Below are 19,227 nucleotides of genomic sequence, written 5' to 3' on the forward strand. Positions count from 1 at the left end.
AAAAACAGAGAGCAGCAAGGTTCTGCAATAAATGGTTGCCATGAAGAAATAAGTGCTCATAGCATTTCTATGACTCAGTCTGCACATCCTGTAGAATATGCACTCACGGAGAATTTTGAGATTGAAACTAAACCTCAGGCAACAATGCTGCACTTTCAGTCAGTTGAGGATTTGGACTGTCAAGGGGAAGATGATGACGACGAGGAGGATGATGGGAGTAGTTTTTGTAGTGGAGCTACCGATTCCAGCACACAAAGTTTAGCACCTAGTGATTCAGATGATGATGACAACAATGACGACGAAGATGATGACGATGAAGATGATGAAGAAGATGAAGAAAAAGCTGAAGATTTTTTAGAAGGAATGGGCAACCATGTAGAAGCCGTACCCTTGCCTTCAGTCCTTTGCTACTCAGATGGCACAGCAGTGCATGAAAACTACTCTAAAAGCACTCCATATTATACAAATTCCTCACCTCTCTACTATCAAATAGAGAACCGCCCTGCCAGTCCTGCTAACCAGATTGCCGAGACATTCCCAGAAAGAGGAACTCTAAAAAATGGTAGCCTCTCTCTGGTGCCTTTCAGCATGGCAGCAGAACAATTTGTTGACTATACAAGGCAACCTGAAGAAAATTTCAGCAGTTCTCACTATCCAGCTACAAATCCCTCTGTGATAGTTTGCTGCTCCTCTTCAGAAGGGGATACCAGTGTTCCGTGTCACAGTTTATACCCTGAACACAGGCCAAGTCATTCTCAAATGGAATTTCACTCCTACTTAAAAAGCCCCTCTCAGGATGGATTTGTCTCCAGTTTAAATGGAAGTAGTCACCATGTATCAGAGCACCTAACTGAGACTTCTATAAGCCTTTCAGAAACCAGTAAACTGCACGGAGAGTGCATCAAATCAGCTGTAGTGGAAACAGTACCTGTTTAGTACATTTCATCAATTCAGGGTTAACCTCTTTTATTTAAGTATACTGCAGCTGAATTGGATTTCCTAGAATAATTGTATTTTTTGGCCCATGGACAGAGAAAAACAAACTGGAGTTTTGGCTCAAAACTCAATTTGTTTTCTTTCAAGCCACAAGGCCCGACAATGCACAGAAAACAAAATGCTTTATATTACAAATTCAGAAAAATTCAAATTCCTTTCTAATAGTAAACGCCAACTTGAAAAAAATGTAGATCTACAATATATATTTCAAAATAACCCACTTATTAAAGTATGTGAAAACTGCCAACCAGCTAGGTCAGATTTTCATGTTTTTTGTTATTGGGTTTGTGCAAGATTGCCATCTGGTATTTTAAATAATCAAAGTTAGAAGCCTAGATTTCATCATATCAGAAGAAATTTTAATGTAAAAGTGATTTTTTTTTTGTGAGGAAAATACAGGTTTACTTGTTCCGTATGTAATTTATTTATGGACGTTCCGTGTATGTTTAGTGTTTACGTTTTGATTCAAATGAACAGCATGTTCATTTATATGAAAGATGAGGATCCATAGTTAATTCTACTGAGCATGCCCACATAAAACCGCATCTGTAATACTATATAGAAAGTTTTGTGTGTGACGCGCTTAGACAAATCTTTACTTGCGTCATTTAAATATACTAGAATTATTTTTCATATTTGACAGTCTATAAATATAAGCATATTAATATTAATTAGCATTAATATTAATTATAGACTATTACAGTGGTAACCAGATTGAAGTTCTTCCTTCTCGTGGAAATATTTGCAAAAGTGAGAGATCCCACGGAATTCTGAGCAAGGAAAATCTTCACCATGGTCATCAGTGTATATTTTATGTGACATGAGAGGACCTTGCACTAGTGTTTGAATCAGTGTTCTCCCAGAGTTACTCCTGAAAAGGAGATTCCTGAGCTGTGCAAGGAGTTAGCATTTTCTCCAAGGACAAATGAATAATTGTGGAATGTGTACAGAAACGTTTAACCCTACAGTTACTTACTTAATGCACTTTAGTGCCCCGAGTTGGCAGTACCTTGCCATTCTTAAAAATGATCACTTTCATTTAGGGAAAAAAGGCAGGTCTTTTAGACCCATACATCACACTGGGGGTGGGGGATACAATGATCTTAAGCTAGTTCACAAATACTGTATCTAAATGAAGGAAAGACTTGACAGTAAGGCCAAAGAGTCTTGCTACCAGAATATTTAGTAATGCAAGGAAATAGGGTCAGACTTTGCTAAATACTTCTAGCACGCTGATCAGAATAACATGACAGAATGTCTTTTAGAACTATTTCCAAACATATCAACAGCCTGATTAGGCACTATTATCCACACGCCGTGTGCAATCACAGAAGAACCCAAGGTAGCAAAGTGTTACCACCTCTCTTACTTTGATAGCCTGCAGGAAAACTACAGACATATTTTCTGCATTTTTCTTTACTGTACCTCATGTTCTGTTAACTCCGAAGAGCATTTAAAAAAAAAACAAAAAAAACACATGTTCCAGTATTTGCATTTGCTAGAAGATGGTTCCTGTACATTTTTAAATGCAATATGGCACTCCTTAATCTGTTTCAGTATTTTGTTGTCTTTATATTGATATGAAGTATATGTTATGTAACTGTTTGACATGTAAATTTGCCTTGCTGTTGAACTTGCTGCATCTGCTTCTTCATTTTTAGATCTTTCAGGTGTAAATGTTTTGAGATATAATGTGCTTCAAGTACATTGCAGGTCTCTGCTCTGTAAACTGGACCATTTTTCAAAACAAATCCATGCACAGAAACACAGCATCCTGGACTAAGCTTTTATGGCGAGAGCTCATCAGCTTTTGTTGCGTACTATTTACTCATTCATTTTTCTTTACTTAAACTTAGAGCCAGATGTAAGAATATACGATTGTATCAGTGGCGGCAAACTCCAGTCCTCAAGTGCCACAAACAGGCCAGATTTTCAGGATATCCACAATGCATATGCATGAAATAGATTTGCATACAATGGAGGCAGCGCATACAAATCTTTCTCGTGCATATTCTCTGTAGATATCCTGAAAACCTGGCCTGTTTGTAGCACTCGAGAACTGGAGCTCTCCATCAATGATGAATATAAAACTAATCCTGAGCTGAGAAGCTATATATAATACCAAATAAGAAATAAAACCTGCTCATACAGCTAATGATGTGCTTTTAAACCACACCTACCATCTTAATTATAGGGAGTAGCTAGGACATAAATTTTATAAACAAATGTTTCAGTGAAATTGTAAGGACCCTGAAAGAGCGGCAGGCTGCAAGGACTATACAACTCTTTATGCAATCCACTTTCCGCTGCACGTGCTGAGAACTCGCATCATCAGTCCTCAATAGATACGTTTTATAGAATTTTTTGCATGTAAAAACTCCTTAAGCCAATTTGTTTCTTGAAATGTCTTTTAAAGGCCTAACATGCTTCTCTAACTACAAAGACATTTATTTTTCTTTAAATAATGCACTCTGATGGCACAGTGTAGGAGACTGAGAAACACTCTGACGATAACTTTTAAACCGGTGGGCGGGCACACATTCGTCAGCCAGGGGTCATTTTATGACATACACGCATATATGCATGTATGTTGTAAAATAGCCTAACCACATGCATGTGTGTGTGCAATTTTAAGTGGACGCACGCCTATGCGCACAAATGCCGCTTCTACCACTTAAGGAAGGATTTTCACACACACACACTGACACCATTACCAGTTTTACCAGTTCATTCCCAGTTCGCCCAGGTAAGGAATAGGACTTCGAACCCCCCCCCCCCCCCCCCCAGTCTCCCTTCTCCCCTGTTAGCCCCAACCCTTAAAATCTTGCCATTCTATTTATCTTTATTTTATAGCTTGTACATCATCCATAGCAGAAGTAAAGTTACATGGCAAGGGACCCCAGCATGTGCCTATGCACATAAATATTTGCATGCAGATTTCAATGTGAAATCCAGGAATGCCCACTCCACACCCCTTTTTGGAACTTTTCACACATACTCAAGCGGCTTTTAAAATCTACTTGGCACGCACCAGCCTGACTTGTGCGTGTATCTCCCAGTTGTGGCGTGTGCCGGTCTTTTAAAATTCACCTTTTAGCTTGCTCTAAAAAGTCCCGATACATTTCTCCACTCAAGAATCTTCTCCATGCAAATCCCAATGTGAGCCGCATTTCAGATGTTATCAGGGGATAACTTCCTCAAATCCAAGATATCTCACTCTGTCCATGTCCCTGCTTCCATGGCATCTGCCATGACATCGTGCTAAGTGATGGTCTCCCTGAGTCAGCTAGTTAATAAACTATTTATGGACTGTTCTTCCATGAACTTCTTCAGACCCTTGAGCACATCCTCTGGTAATGAATTCTACAGCTTGATGTACTAAAGAGGTTTTTCAATTTTGTGTTTATGGAAATCATGCTTAGCATATAGATCCCTTAAACTGTTTTACTAGACAAAATATTCATACAATATCAGGGAGCATTTTATATTAATATTATGTCTTCAGCGATTTTGTGTGAGTAAGGATGTTAATCAGTACCTGTCTGTTCCTGCACTGCTGTCACACTTTTGCTTATTTTTAATTATGTTGGAGCTGCCACCACACTCACACTTATAAAGGGCAGTGAATCAAAGAGGAGAGGGTAATTTTGCAAAATGTTTTACGTGGGTAAACACAAAACAGCAGTTTACCCACATAAAAAAAAAAACTTGTTTGAGAATTGGTCCCAACCCATCATGGTGGGTTGGAGTACACATGCTACTTTTAACAACAAGAACAAAGGGATAGGTTAGACTGAAGGAGTGGAAGAGCTTCAAAGCTGGTGCAAACTGCAAAGCATATGGGATGTTTCCCTTTGAAAATCAGCTGACAGGCTAACTGCTACAGTGCCCCACAGCAGTATAAAAACTGTTCCTTTAATAGACACTGACCACCTTGTCCTCTGGACATTTGGTTGAATGTGCACTTTTTCATTGTTTTATTCCACAGTGATCATAGGACCAAAATAAGTCATTGTGTCACCGAAAGCATTCTAAATTAAATTGTATAGTATAAAATATTTTAACAGTATTGTATAACATATTAATGTATTGATTTTATTATTGTGTTACTATTGCTCCTGCTTATGACCTAACTCCAACCTTGTAGGAGTACTTTAAACTAATTCTCATTTTAAAACTTTCATCTGTTTGCATCCTGGGATCCTGCATCCTGGGGGGGGTTTCCCACTATAAATTGCAGGAGTACTAGTCCCAGAAAGGGAATGTAAAAACCTGTAATTACTGAGATATGCTATTGTGTATTTCACTTTTTTTTTTTTTTTTTAGAAAAAGGGATGAATTATATACAGTTTTTCTTCTGTCATTAATCTTGGTGTAGTGTGCATTGTTACTTTTATTAGCTAGATGAGGCAGAGCAAAGAGTGTTGCAGATTGACATCAATCACTTCCATAGGATGAGCCCTGCAGGACTGTTGTGTATCATAGGCAGTGCAATGCAGAAGACCATGTAAATTATAAGAAATATCTTCTTAGCTACATAACTTAAAACTTAGGATGTTTGGCACAGTCCGAAAAATAAGAAAAGGAAAAGATGCACTGCTCAACCTAAAGGGGTAGATTTTAAAAGGTTGCACGCAGGCATACATGTGTGCGCGCTACCTGGCGCACGCACATGTACGCCCGATTTTATAACATTCACGCGTAGGCATGCACATGTTATAAAATCCTGGGTCGGCACATGCAAGGGGGTGCACCGAGCCGCACTGCATTCCCCCATTCCCTCCCCCTAGCCTGATCTTCCCACCCCTTCCCTTAACCTTTCCCCCCCCCCCCCAGCCCTACTCTAACCCCCCCTGACCTTTATTTTACCTTTTGTGCCTGCCTCTGGGCAGGCGCAAGTTGCGTGCGCCGGCCAAGTAGCAAATATGGCCGCTGTGCTGGGAGTCTGACCATGCCCTGGACCACCCTGCCCTGCCCGCACCCCGCGACTTACACACGTCCCGGGGCTTTACACGCATCACTGGGCCTTTTGAAAATAGGCCCGGCTTGCATAACCCTTTTAAAGTCCGGCCCAAAATGCTCTAACCTGGTCATCTGTTATCATTGCTGCCTCAGACCCAGCTGGACTTGGACCAATATTTTTTTAAGAAATGTTTGTTCTGACTCTGCATTTAACCACATACTTGATCAGGTTATACCCTACCCATTCCATGCTTCTAGCACCATGCTTTGGGGATGGGGATGGAGGAATCTACTAAATGGCTACATTTTAACAAATGCCCAAAGCCCCCATCCCACTACCTAAAGTCCTGATCCCCTACCCAATAAAACATGTTATTTTTGTAAATCTTTCCTAGGAAAGTATCTCAAAATGCCATGCCAGATAATTTTGTATGGAAGAACCTGTACAAATTAAAATTATGCAGTGCTGACTGAAAAGGACAAGACCAGGGAATAAAAGATCCCCTACCCAATAAAACATGTTATTTTTGTAAATCTTTCCTAGGAAAGTATCTCAAAATGCCATGCCAGATAATTTTGTATGGAAGAACCTGTACAAATTAAAATTATGCAGTGCTGACTGAAAAGGACAAGACCAGGGAATAAAAGAAGACAGGAGACCAGGGTATGTTGAGCTTTGAGGAGGCTGGGAGCTAAACCTGAAAGAAGGAAGATGATGATAGAGAAGGGTCACAGTACAAGAATGCACTGAGTGAATGTCTCTGTGTGTGACAAATATTCTAGACTTTCTGAATGTATACAGTAAAACTCAGAACTGTGAGCAGAACTCCCATATTGTGCAATGTGAAAACTTGTCCTCTGCTAATATTTTTCTCTTTCTTCAACCTCAGCACCATAGAACAAGTACTAGTAGTGGTGTAAAGGAATATATATCGGAACCCCCCCCCCCCCCCCCTAAAAAGACCAGGACCTGGAATTTAGCTTGATCTACCTTAAGGCACCGCCCAGAAGGGAATTCAGATCCCAGGGCATTTTCCTAAGCAGCGGAATAAGAAGCAGGCCCTGGAGGGAACAGGGAGGGCCTGCGGATGAAGAGAAGGCAGCTCCTATGACAAGACTGTCTATTGCTCTAACTTTTGATTTAGAGATACTGAGATAAGCAGACCTTTCTACCTGTTTTCTGTTATGCTGTAAATAATAAAGTTGATTCTGTGGAAATAAAGGCGGGAGTTCAGACTATTCTGTCCTCCGGTACCCTTATAAAGCCAAAGACCGCTCACATGTTATCACATATGGTGGGAGCAGTGTGATGTCTGTACTAAATGCCTGCACAAAACAGAGACCCACAATAGGAAAAAAAAGAAAAGACAATAAAAATTATTTGGAGGGCTTGTTTCTGCTCTAAGCATCTGTATAGAAAAGAGACTCATGCTAAAATACTTCTGTCGTAAGCATCAGAAGAGAATTGAGAACCATGCTAAAAATAATTTTTTTCCCGTCTGGGGGCCTGGCTGCCAGCTAAGGTGGCTTGCTTCACTTAGATAGTAAGGGACACAGACTGAGTCAGAGCCAGACAGGTTAGGATTTTATTTTTTCCTCCTTTTCCAAAGAAAAAAATGTGGAGGTGTTTTTTGTTTGTTTTTTTTATGATGTGCTGTTTGGTTCCCAGGGCTGTAGTCACCTGGGAATCAAAAAGCTTTGGCTATAGCAGAGCATGTACTAAACCAGCATGAAATGTTTACTCCAGGCTCTTGTAGAGGAGAAGCAGCAGCTACAGACTATTGTGCAGACCCTGACTGTCCTGCAGCAAGGCCTACAAGAGGATTTGAACAAGTACCAGGCTTCCTTGGTACAGATTACAGAAGCCTTGCAAACTAGTATGGTCTGGCATACCCTTCTTACTCTTAAAATACCTAAGATGGACCTAGGAGAAGACCTATCGAAGCAGGCGAATGCCAGTGGTGGGGAGGCCAAGGGGAATAATGCTGGAAATGGCAAAACAGAGCATGAGAGGATTATTGAGAATGATAAACAAGAAAAAAAGGAAAATATGCATATTGATGAGTAAGAAAACCCAGTGAAAGAACATACATGGGACTTAGGCCCTCAGCATGCTTTTATTGTGGTGAGAGAGGCTATTTTGCCAAAGAAGTCCCAAGACTGAAGATGAAGCTATAGGTGCCAACCTGACAACACCGCATGGTTGTAGCTTTGTGGATACTTCTCACCTCAGCCTTGATGCTTTTTGGTCCCGGTTGAGCTGGATGGGGTCCTTGCACAGATTCTAATTGATTTGGGAAGAAGAAAACCCCCTCATTCAGTTGGAGCTAGTGAAGCGAGTCTACATTGACTATGAACCTCCAGTGCTTATAGCATACACTTATGGAGACCATTAGCAGGACCTTACCACATGCATCTCACTGCAGACGTCAGCTGGAAAGACCAGCCTTGAAGTAGGAACACTCCAGTGGCCCTCATACCCAGTTGTTGTGGGATGCGATTTCCTGGATTTGAGATTATGTGGGCTCACCTTAACGTGGGATCGACCAACTATGAAAAAGAGTTCTTGGGGGAAATCTAGAATTTATTCTTGTGAAAAAGGAAGCGTTAACCCTTGGGAGTATTAAACAGCTCTACAAAAATGTGGAGAGAGAGAGGACTGGAGCTCTGATATTCTTTGTGACTTGTATTAGACATTGATCTTTTATAGAGACTGTTAGTCTCTTAAACAAGGCTAAAAGTAGAGTGGTTAACTGGAAAGATGCATGCAAGGGACTTCACTGTCTCTGCTTTGCATGGTGACATGGATCAGAGGGAAAAATATATAAAGGATGCCAAGACAAAGGAGGAACAGTGGGAACCCTTAACTGATTCCCCAGAAAGGGTGGGGAAGAGTAACCCTGGAAAAGTTAAACAAGCCCCATTCAAAACTGGCTTCTTTGAATTTGGCAGGGGGCATATACAGGTACTAGAGGGGAAGGTACTCCTTGGCTTAGGCATCCTTAGCCACATCCTACCCTCTGTTAGAAAACAAAATGGACAGTCCTAGTTCATGATGGGAAAGGAAAATAGGAATCGTGATTCATTTCCCTGGGATGTAACCCGGGTAAGAGCAGGCACTTGGCCTGGAAAGTTCAAGCTGAGATGATGAGGAGCCCATTAAAAGACCAGGATCAGACATTTAGCATGGTCTGTTTTAAGGCAAAGCCTAGGAGGGAAGTGTGGTCCCAGGACATTTCTGTAAGCAGGGAACTAGGAGAGCAGTCACAAGAGGGAACAGAAAGGCCCTGGAGATGAGAAGCAGCTGCTATGATGACTAAAGTGCATTAATGTTCCTATTGCTGTAAATTTTGATATTGAACTGCTGAGGTAAGCCAAACTTTCTACCTTTTCTGTTATGCTGTACATAAAGCTGAATCTGTGGAGAAAAGGTAAGAGTCCAGACTATTGTGTCCTCCAGCACCCTTATAAACCCAGAGACCACTCACATTACCACATGTGGATAAAAATAAGTTACTGTTTCACTAAATTACACCTGGGTGCCAGGTCAAGAGGCACCGAGAGACATCAATGCCTGAAAGAACGGAACACTTCCATCTGCCTCAGTTCCCTTTCTACGTCCAGGAAGTCAGATTTCCGTACTTGTTGTTAGGCTCCCTGGTTCACTGCTGCTCCCTTCTTGGTCTGGTGGGACTGTAATCCTCACCCCTTGCTGACATTACCTGGGCACTGGATCAAGAGGCACCAAGGGAAAGTGATGCTGAAAGAAAACATTTCTATCTGCCATAGCTCCCTTTCTACATTCAGGGAGCTGAATTCCTGTATCTGTTGCTGGGCTCCATGCTTTTCTGCTGCTTACCTATTGGCCTGGTGGGGCTGTAAGCACTGCCCCTCGCCTACATCACCTGTGTGTTAGGTCAAGAGGCACTGCATGCAGTGGCATGCAGTGCCTCTTGAAGGGGCAAACATAAAAGAATTTGCCCCTTGGTTTGCACAAGAAAATTATTCCTCACCTGCTAATTTTCATTCCTGTAGTACCAAGGATCAGTCCAGACAGTGGGTTATGTCCCCTGTCCAGCAGATGGAGTCAGAACAAAAGCTCCAGGGGGCGGTCCAATATGACCAGCCGATTCCTCGTTCCTCCCTGCCGGTTGACATACAATACTGTAGTTGCATTGTCCGACAGTATTCTGACAGCTTTTCGCCGAACTAGCAGCAGGAAACCCTGCAGGGCAAGCCGGACCGCTCTGGTCTCCAGGCGATTGATGGGCCACTGCCTCTGATCCCGCGTCCACGTGTCCTGGATGGAGCTCGCTTGACAGACCTCTCCCCAACCGGAGAGACTGGCATCCGTGGTGACCACTATCCAGTCTGGTGTCTCTAGGGAGACTCCTTTGGCTAGGGACTGGGGATCTAACCACCAACCGAGACTGAGCCGGGTCGCCGGAGGGATCGGGAGGACCGCATGGTAATCCCGTGAGACTGGCTTCTAACGGGACAGCAATGCCCTGCAAGGGGCGGAGATGAGCAAAGGCCCACGGAACTAGGTCGATCGTGGATGCCATTGTCCCCAGTACCTGCAGGTAGTCCCAGGCGGTTGGATCCGAGAGAGACATGAAACGCCGCACTTGTGTTCTCAATGCTTGTGCTCGCTCCAGACGTAGGAAACACTTTTCCTTCCCTCGTATTGAAGTGGGCGCCCAGATAGTCCAACGACTGGGATGGCGTGAGGTGACTTTTGTCGTAGTTGATGATCCATCCTAGAGACTGTAGCAGGGACACAACCCTGTTCACAGCTTGAAGCCCCTGACTTCGAGACTTCGCCCGTATGAGCCAATCATCCAGGTACGGGTGAACCATGATCCCTTCCAGGCGGAGAGCCGCCACCACCACGACCATTACCTTTGTAAAGACCCGCGGTGCTGTTGCTAGACCAAAAGGTAGAGCTCGGAACTGAAAATGTTGTCCCAGTATCTTGAAGCGGAGATATCTTTGGTAATCTGGATGAATTGGGATGTGGAGATATGCCTCCGTCAGATCCAGAGAGGCGAGGAACTCTCCTTGATGAACCCGCCGCTAACACAGATCGGACCGTTTCCATGCGGAAACGAGGAACCCGCAGCGCCTTGTTGATCGACTTGAGATCTAGTATGGGTCGGAACGTGCCCTCTTTCTTGGGAACCACGAAATAGATGGAGTAATGACCTCGACCCAACTCGTTGGCGGATACCTGTCTTATAGCTCCCAACACTATCAGTCGCTGCAGGGTCTGACGAACAGCCCTTTGCTTTCGAGCGGAGCCGCAAGGAGAGAAAAGGAACCTGTCCCTGGGGACGTGGACAAAATCCAACATGTAACCATGCCTTAGGATATTCAGGACCCACTGATTCGATGTGATGCAGGCCCATTCCCTGTAAAAAAAAGTGCGAGCCGGCCTCCCACCCGAGGGGTCGGTTCGTGGGTTATCCTGGCATCATTAAGCTGGTTTCAAGGCAGAGCGAGATCCTGTAGCCCTCCTTTCCCGGGCCGACGTCCACGAAAGGACCGGTTTCCAGCCCTGAGAACGATAAGAAGGAGTCCGTGGAGCTTCCTGCTGCCTATTCGTCCGTGCGCGACGCTGATTTCGAGAACGGTTCCTGGAAAAAACTAAACGACCTAGAGGCACGGGGTCTGTCTTCTGAAGCTTATGTACCCGCATTCTCATTCAGCGACTTAATAATTTGTCCAAGTCCTCCCCGAAAAGGAACTTACCCTTAAAAGGTAACGAGCCTAGATGCGTCTTGGATGAAGAGTCCGCCGACCAGTTACGTAACCACAAGAGGCGACGCGCCGAGACAGCCGCAACCATGGAACGAGATAGGACCCGGAGGAGATCATACAGAGCGTCCGCCCCATAAGCCATCACAGACTCCAACCTGTCTGCCTGTTGAGCCTCAGAGTCTGGCAGATCCTGCGAGGTGAGCAATTGTTGAACCCACCGGAGACCCGCTCTCTGTGCCAGAGCGCTACAGATGGCCGCTCGTACCCCAAGCGCCGAGACCTCGAAGATACGCTTAAGGTAGACTTCCAGCTTCCGGTCCTGCAGGTCCTTTAGGGCCGTACCGCCTGTTACCGGAATGGTCGTACTCTTAGTGACTGCCGAAACCGCTGAATCCACTGCCGGGACCTTGAGGAGTACCAGGAAGTCCACCGGGAGAGGATAAAGCTTCTCCATAGCTCTGCTAACCCTGAGAGAGGCTTCCAGCTTGTCCCATTCACCGGAGATCAACTGCAAGAAGCTGGGATGTGTTGGAAAAGCCTTGGCGTGGGGCCTGAGTCCCGCTAAGAGAGGGTTTCCCTTTCTTATCTTGGGATCTGAGGGCGTTGGGTCTGGAGGAGGGTCAATGTCCATCTCCTGAAGAATATGCGGGATGAGACCCTCCAACTCCTCAGCCTGGAAGATGCGGAGGACCCTGGGATCATCGCCTTCCATTTGGGTCGAGAGGGCGGGGTCCTCCCCGGATGGATCCTGAAGCGTGTCCCCCTGTGGGAGCACCGGGGGGTCCCGCGGTGGGTCCCATGGGAGCCCTAGTTGGAATTTGGGCTAAACTGATGGGCTGTCTGCCCCCCCCCCCCCTCGTGCCGGAGAGCCCCCCAAAGAGGTATCTAAACGCGGTAGTTTGGCGGGAGGGGGATCCATGCCCGAACCCATAGCCTGGTTGGAGCTTTGGAGAAAAGCCCGGTGCATTAGAACCACAAAGTCCGGAGAAAAAAGCGGGCAATCCCAGGGGGGGCCCCCTGGGACCTCTCCAGCCGGAAGCCTGCCATCCTCCTGGGCCAGGGGCGGTAAAATCACTGTTTGCCTCGGAATCAGAACTCCCATGTCCTCTCCGTCCGAAATGTCAGCATCTTCCTCTGACAACAAAATGGCCGCCGTTCCCGCGCTCCGCGGGAACGGGGCCTGCCGCTTGACTAAAAGTAGCGTCCTCTGCCTGGTCTCCTGTGCCTTCCCCCTGCGGCGGGCTGACTTCCCCAGCGGGGAGACAGCTCGAGCACCTGCCCTCAACTGAAAGGTGGCTTCCCTGACGGCCACAGGCCAACGCAGCTCTGCGCTGGTGGCATGAAGAGCAATTTACCCGCTCTCGGAGAGGCAGGAAACAGACGGCGTGGCAGACGGAGGAAAAACCCCGGCGATTCACGTCCTCGATGCTCGAGTCACCTTCCCTCCCTCCCACCACCCGAGAGAACCCTGGAGGAGAAACCCTCCCAGCGGTCTGCGGCCCCCCGGGGAATGTGCTTTCGCGGGGCCGCGGGTCGGTACCGGCTCGACGGACTTGGAGGGAGGAGGTCAGAAGAACGAAAGTCAGGAACCCTGACAAAAACTTCTAAAAAGGCAGCGTAGCCCTCCAGTGCCGAAAACGGCAAGAGGGTGAAGAATAATAAATGACCTGTAGTAAATAAAAAACTTACCCACCCATAGGAGAAGAATAGGGAGAGAAAGAAAGACTCAGGATACAGCTAGTCAGCAAGTCCCTCTAACTCCCCGGTTTCAGACACTATTATGTGAAAACCTGAGCTCCTGAACAAGATTAGAAAATTAATTTGAATATTTTTTTTTTTTTTTAAATTCTTGATCCCTCAAGTAACAGGAAAGGCCTAAACCCTGAAATCCTGCGCTGGGGACTAGCTAGTCCCCTGCTCACATCTGCTGGAGTCAGAAAATACTGAGGATTGAGGCACAGGGGATGAGGTCATATAGGACCGCCCCCTGGAGCTTTTGTTCTGACTCCATCTACTGGACAGGGGACATAACCCACTGTCTGGACTGATCCTGGTACGTACAGGGAATGAGGGTGCCCAAAATAGCCTACTCCAAATTTAACTCTGCTGTTCAAGCTGATCTGCTTCAGCCACTCCCATGGTGACCAGTAAGAGCACATACAGCAACCTATACAGACATCTTTACCATAAGTCCCTGGTGAGAAATAGTTTCCTTACCTTCCTGAATACTGTTAATGCTGTGCATCTGTTTTTTCTCATCCTCATAAATGCCCAATCCATACCAAAATATGTTTCTGTGATTTTTGATTTATTAACTGACAATGAACAGGATTGTTTAATGTATCAGTTAATCTTGGCTTACGGATTCAGATACAATTTTGTTGGACCTAATTCTGTTCACTTAATTATTGTGTCATTTCTCAACCTCACTTTAACAAGTGAGGGGGGGTGGATAGTTGTTTATTTTTGTGTAACTATTTATTTAAGACCATCCCCTGAAGTCTTGAACCATCCTTTGAAGTTCTCCTCTTAGCTTCTCCAGCTGTTAACAACTGTCTTATTTATTGTCCCCCTGGTGCAGTGACTGATAATTTTTCTGTTATCAAATTATTAGCAGGCTTAAAAGTCTATTTAAAATCTATCATTGTTTTAGGAGACATCAATCTTTTTTTTAACTTTATATTTATTAAATTTTACAAAGTATACAAAGCAAAAAAGCATCTTGTAAACATAACACATAGGAAATACAAGAGAAAAATTAGTACTATTAATTACAAATAAGGAAATATAGCATCCTTATTGTGTCCTATTCAATCTCATAACAGCTTGTGGGAAGAGGCAGAAAATCAAAGAGATATAAAGAAAAAAAAACCCTTAATAATATGCAACAGCAGAGCATGAAAAGGAACCACCATATAATATTAGATATGTATTAAACTAATTGGGAATCAAAGAGTCAACCAACAACGTTTTAGAATCCAGAAAAGATTTCAATTGTTCAGGCACAAAGAAAAATATAACAATCATTATTAAATTTAACAATATATTTATTGTAGAGCCCTCTGGGGATAGGGAAATTCCTACAGTACCTGAATGTAATCCACTTTGAAGCACTGACAAAAAAAGTGAAAAGTGTAAAATAAATAAATAGATAAATAAATAATGTGAATGAAGCACCTAAAGCAAGAGTATCCTGCCTTAAAGTTAAAAACCACTCCGTTCTTGAGTTATTTTCTTATTTCACCTAAGATGTCTATGTTGAATGGTTCACCTCATTTGAAACAGATGCCTATAAAATGATCTAATGCCAACAAAGAAAATCCAATGGGGGGGGAATATTAAATACCACACTGAAAAAAAAAATCACCTGCAAACAAAACTGAGAACGCTTAGGTTAGAAAAATACATTGTGACCTTCATATATTCTGAGACGCTGGTTGCGCTCATTGGTCCAGAATGACCTGACATTCACAAACAACTACAGGAGGCCATGTGCAAAAGTATATCAAAATAATCATCGTGACTCAAATTACTATAATTAACTTGGCAGAAATTTAGCTAGTCCATGCATGGACACATATTAAATCACCAAAAATGAGCCTAGATCGTACTCTTGTCAATTCAATATGTTCCTATCAGCATCCCAAACAGCAATAAAACAAGCCTAATCATCCTTGATAGTATATAACAATTATAAAGAAACCCACTTGCAAATTCACCGATTGTGAATCACAACATCTTAATAACTGATACAGTAACTGAGACCGTCATAAAAAAAGCATGTAATGTCTCATTCATTAGTGTTGCACAACTTTGTGTTAACCACCCAGATGGGATACTGCTCAATAAATTTAAGTCGTAGGTTTCATAGATTTTTAAAACATTTTTTCTAAATATAAAAAGATTCTGAAAAAATCAACACTTAATCTGTATCTCCTGGTTACTGTAAAAATGCTGGAGCAAAAAAACACCAACCCAACACAAATTGTGCTTTGATACTTCTCCAGAGTCTGTGTTTGACCAGTCATGTATTAACTGTTGCACTGAAACACAAAACATAATATCAAAACTCTTAATAAAATCAATGGAACAATGTTATTCTTTGGTGTTAAATCACTATTCATACATTTTGCTGTAAATTATTCACTCAAAAATAGAAAGTCTTATATAAGGATCGCAGTTCAGCAACATCTTGAAGGTGCGTTTCTTGATCCACCATCTTGTGTCCACTTTTTTTGAAAAAATAGCCTTTAAAAATAAATAGAAAAACCAATCATTGTCCCGATAGTTCATAAGATGGAACCAATAGGAAAAGGCAATGATGCATTACAGGATATGCTGTCAAGATGTAAATCCCTCTAATCATATGTTTAACCTCAAGAGAGGAGTTGACTGTTCATGTCAATCATCCCCTATGAATATATGTTAAAAATAAACTGTAACGTACAACAAAGTCTCATAAAAGAGTTAACTATACAGTATCATCATTCATCCCTTTAGGATGTGTAGTACTGAGATAAAAAAAACTCCATGTTGTTCCTTATAGTTTAGTATAGACTGAATATACCTCCACAGGACGGTGTATCCATTTTTTCTAAAATTGTACAACGAAGATCCTCAAATGTATGCTGAAACATAATACGGTCGTTCACCATTGGTGCATAACATTTTGAGCGTTTAGACGGCTACGATATTCACCTACTCTTACTCTAATATGTCTTGTTAATTTGTCCAACATACAGCATAGGGTAAGAAACATTATCAGATTCACAATCACTGAATCTGCGATGTTTATATATAATGTGAGTATTTGGATCTTCCCAAGTTTCACCTAAAATAGAAATAGCACACATGTCACAGCCATGACCAAGAAAATGCCTTAATTAATTTCTAGTGTTTTCCACAGTTCATGAGGTGTGTGAGACACCCTTCAACACATTCTTAATGTTTTGACCTAGTTTGTATGAAATAAACAGTGCCTCTGAAAATATAAGATGAAAACCAAGAACATGCCAGTGTTGTTTGATACAAGCTATTAAGTTAGCCTTATCTGAATGTCGCAAAACACAAAATCTTGTCTTTGTTGTTATGATAAGTGCATTTCAGTCTGAAAAAAAGAGCCTGTCAATCTGCTAATAAACCGATCACGTACTTTTGTTCGCGCACCAGGCGTGAACAAAAGTACGCTGGATTTTATAAGATACGCGCGTATCTTATAAAATCCGGGGTCGGCGCGCGCAAGGGGTGCACATTTGTGCAACCTGCACGTGCCGAGCCCAGTGCGGCCTGCCTGTTCCCTCCGAGGCCACTCCGATTTCGGAGCGGCCTCGGAGGGAACTTTTCTTTGCCCTCCCCCCACCTTCCCCTCCCTTCCCCTACCTAACCCTCCCCCCGGCCCTATCTAAACCCCACCCCCCACACCTTTGTCGGCAAAGTTACGCCTGCTTTCAGCAGGCGTAACTTTGCGTGCGTCGGCCGGCAGCCCCGCTCCGTCCTCTGGTCCCGGGGGCTGGTCCGGAGGCCTCGACCACGCCCCCAGGCCGCCACCACGCCCCTGGGCCCGCCCCCGAAACGCACGGCACGCCCCCGAAACGACGCAGCGTTTCGGGAACACCCCCGGACACGCCCCCTCCCTCCCCTTTTCGAAAGCCCCGGGACTTACTCGCGTCCCGGGGATTTACGCGCGCCGGCACGCGCAGGCCTTTTAAAATCCACCCCTATATGTTCAAAATTCCAAGATGGATAAATGAAATCCTCCTTTAAGGCTTGCATGCCACAGGCGACCCCATCAATAATTAATCTCTCGAGTAGAGCTTTCTTCAGTACAGGTATGTTTTGGATCTAGGGTTATCCTTTGTCCAAATAAGTTAAATAATGACTTTGAATGTAGAGCTCAGTTTTTTAGATTTTTACTAGCCATTCAGCTTAAACTATTTTTCTCCAATAATGTTAACTTGCACACTGATATGTCTGTTGTGAAACGTAAATCCTGTTGGGTCCCACTAGGTTTGTTGGACCCATACTTACAAACCATAAGAGGCTTGGTGTTAAGTGGCCTGATACTTATGGAGAATAGTTCTATGAAAACCTTTTACAATCTCACGTCCGCAAAAAGACAAGCATTCTGCGCACTGGCAGAAAATCAAAGCATTACTATAAAACCCACAGATCAGAGGTCATAGTAGTGGTTATGGACACTAGTAAATACATCAGTGAGATGGATAGACAACTGAATCATATGAGATATTCACCTGAATTTTCAAAGCATTGATCACATAAAATCTGGAGGTTACACGCATAGAACACGCCTTGAACGCACAGAGTGCATTTAGAAATGGCCTGGCCACACGCGTAATCCCGGTATACACACTTCCCCTGTCCCAGGGAAGCACGTGCTGGCAGTGGGCTGGTACGCTGAAGTTACTTCTGCTCTGAAGGAGCAGTAAGGTAAAAAAAAAAAAATAATAATTTAATAGATAGGGGTTAGGGGTCGGTTTTTTTAGTAATTATCTCCACCTTTCCATTTTTGTCTAAAGTTTCTGAAAGTTTGTTTTATCTAAAAAAATTATTTATATGTCCAAGGATGGATTTAGGATTTTGGCAACCCTACGTATAGTGCTGTCACTCATGCCACCATCACCACCCCTTTCTCTTCTTTCACCCACAGCGAGTAGCAGGTCTAAGGCACAGACCTCTAGTTTCTTGTGGCAGATCAGGGGTAAATCCTGTGACAAAAAGAAATCTGAAGCAAATTGGCAAACATTTCCATCTTTTATATACATTGTTGAGATTACTTACCTGATAATCTCCTTTTCCATAGTGTATGCAGATGGACTCAAAACAAGTGGGTATAGTGTGCTCGTGCTAGCAGTTGGAGACGGATCTGAAGTCAGCACGGGTACATATACCCCGCAGGAAGTGCCGCAATTCAGTAATCTTCCTTGCAAAAGCTTTATGGATATATGTGTAACTGACCGATCGATTAAATGAACAGGATTACCCTGACCGATTGATAGTAGCTGGAGACCGCCAGGATTCTCAACCGGAAGGCGTCGACACCCAGCAGGGTGGATGCCCTATCATACGAAAACATGGCTTAGCGTGAGTCGGTGAATCTCCATGTATGCTGGCAGCCGGGCGGTATGCTGAGTCCATCTGCATACACTAAGGAAAAGGAGATTATCAGGTAAATAATCTCAACATTTCCTAGCGTGTAGCAGATGGACTCAAAATAAGTGGGACGTACAAAAGCTACTCCTGGACTGGGCGGGAGGCTGCCCGAGGTCCGTTCAGGACTGCCCTCGCGAATGCTGTGTCCTCCCTGGCCTGGACATCCAGACGGTAGAATTGGAGAAGGTGTGGAGGGAGGACCACGTCGCCGCTTTACATATCTCTGCAGGCGACAGCATCCTAGTTTCTGCCCAAGAAGCCGCTTGCGCTCTGGTAGAGTGAGGCCTTGACCCATAGAGGAGGTGGTTTCCCGCATCTACGTAGGCCGCCTGATAACTT

General features: G+C 43.8%; 1 protein-coding gene across 1 annotated transcript in view; it reads left to right on the top strand.

Annotated features, from left to right (window-relative positions):
- Positions 1 to 2,924, top strand: part of CSRNP3 (cysteine and serine rich nuclear protein 3) — a 166,068-nt gene extending 163,144 nt beyond the window's left edge. The window contains 1 exon segment of the mRNA XM_029605641.1: positions 1 to 2,924. Coding sequence (XP_029461501.1) covers positions 1 to 936 — 936 coding nt within the window. The 3' untranslated portion in view covers positions 937 to 2,924.
- The last annotated feature ends 16,303 nt before the right edge of the window (positions 2,925 to 19,227 follow it).

The sequence above is a fragment of the Rhinatrema bivittatum genome, chromosome 6, assembly GCF_901001135.1.
Source record: "Rhinatrema bivittatum chromosome 6, aRhiBiv1.1, whole genome shotgun sequence".
Classification (NCBI taxonomy): domain Eukaryota; kingdom Metazoa; phylum Chordata; class Amphibia; order Gymnophiona; family Rhinatrematidae; genus Rhinatrema; species Rhinatrema bivittatum.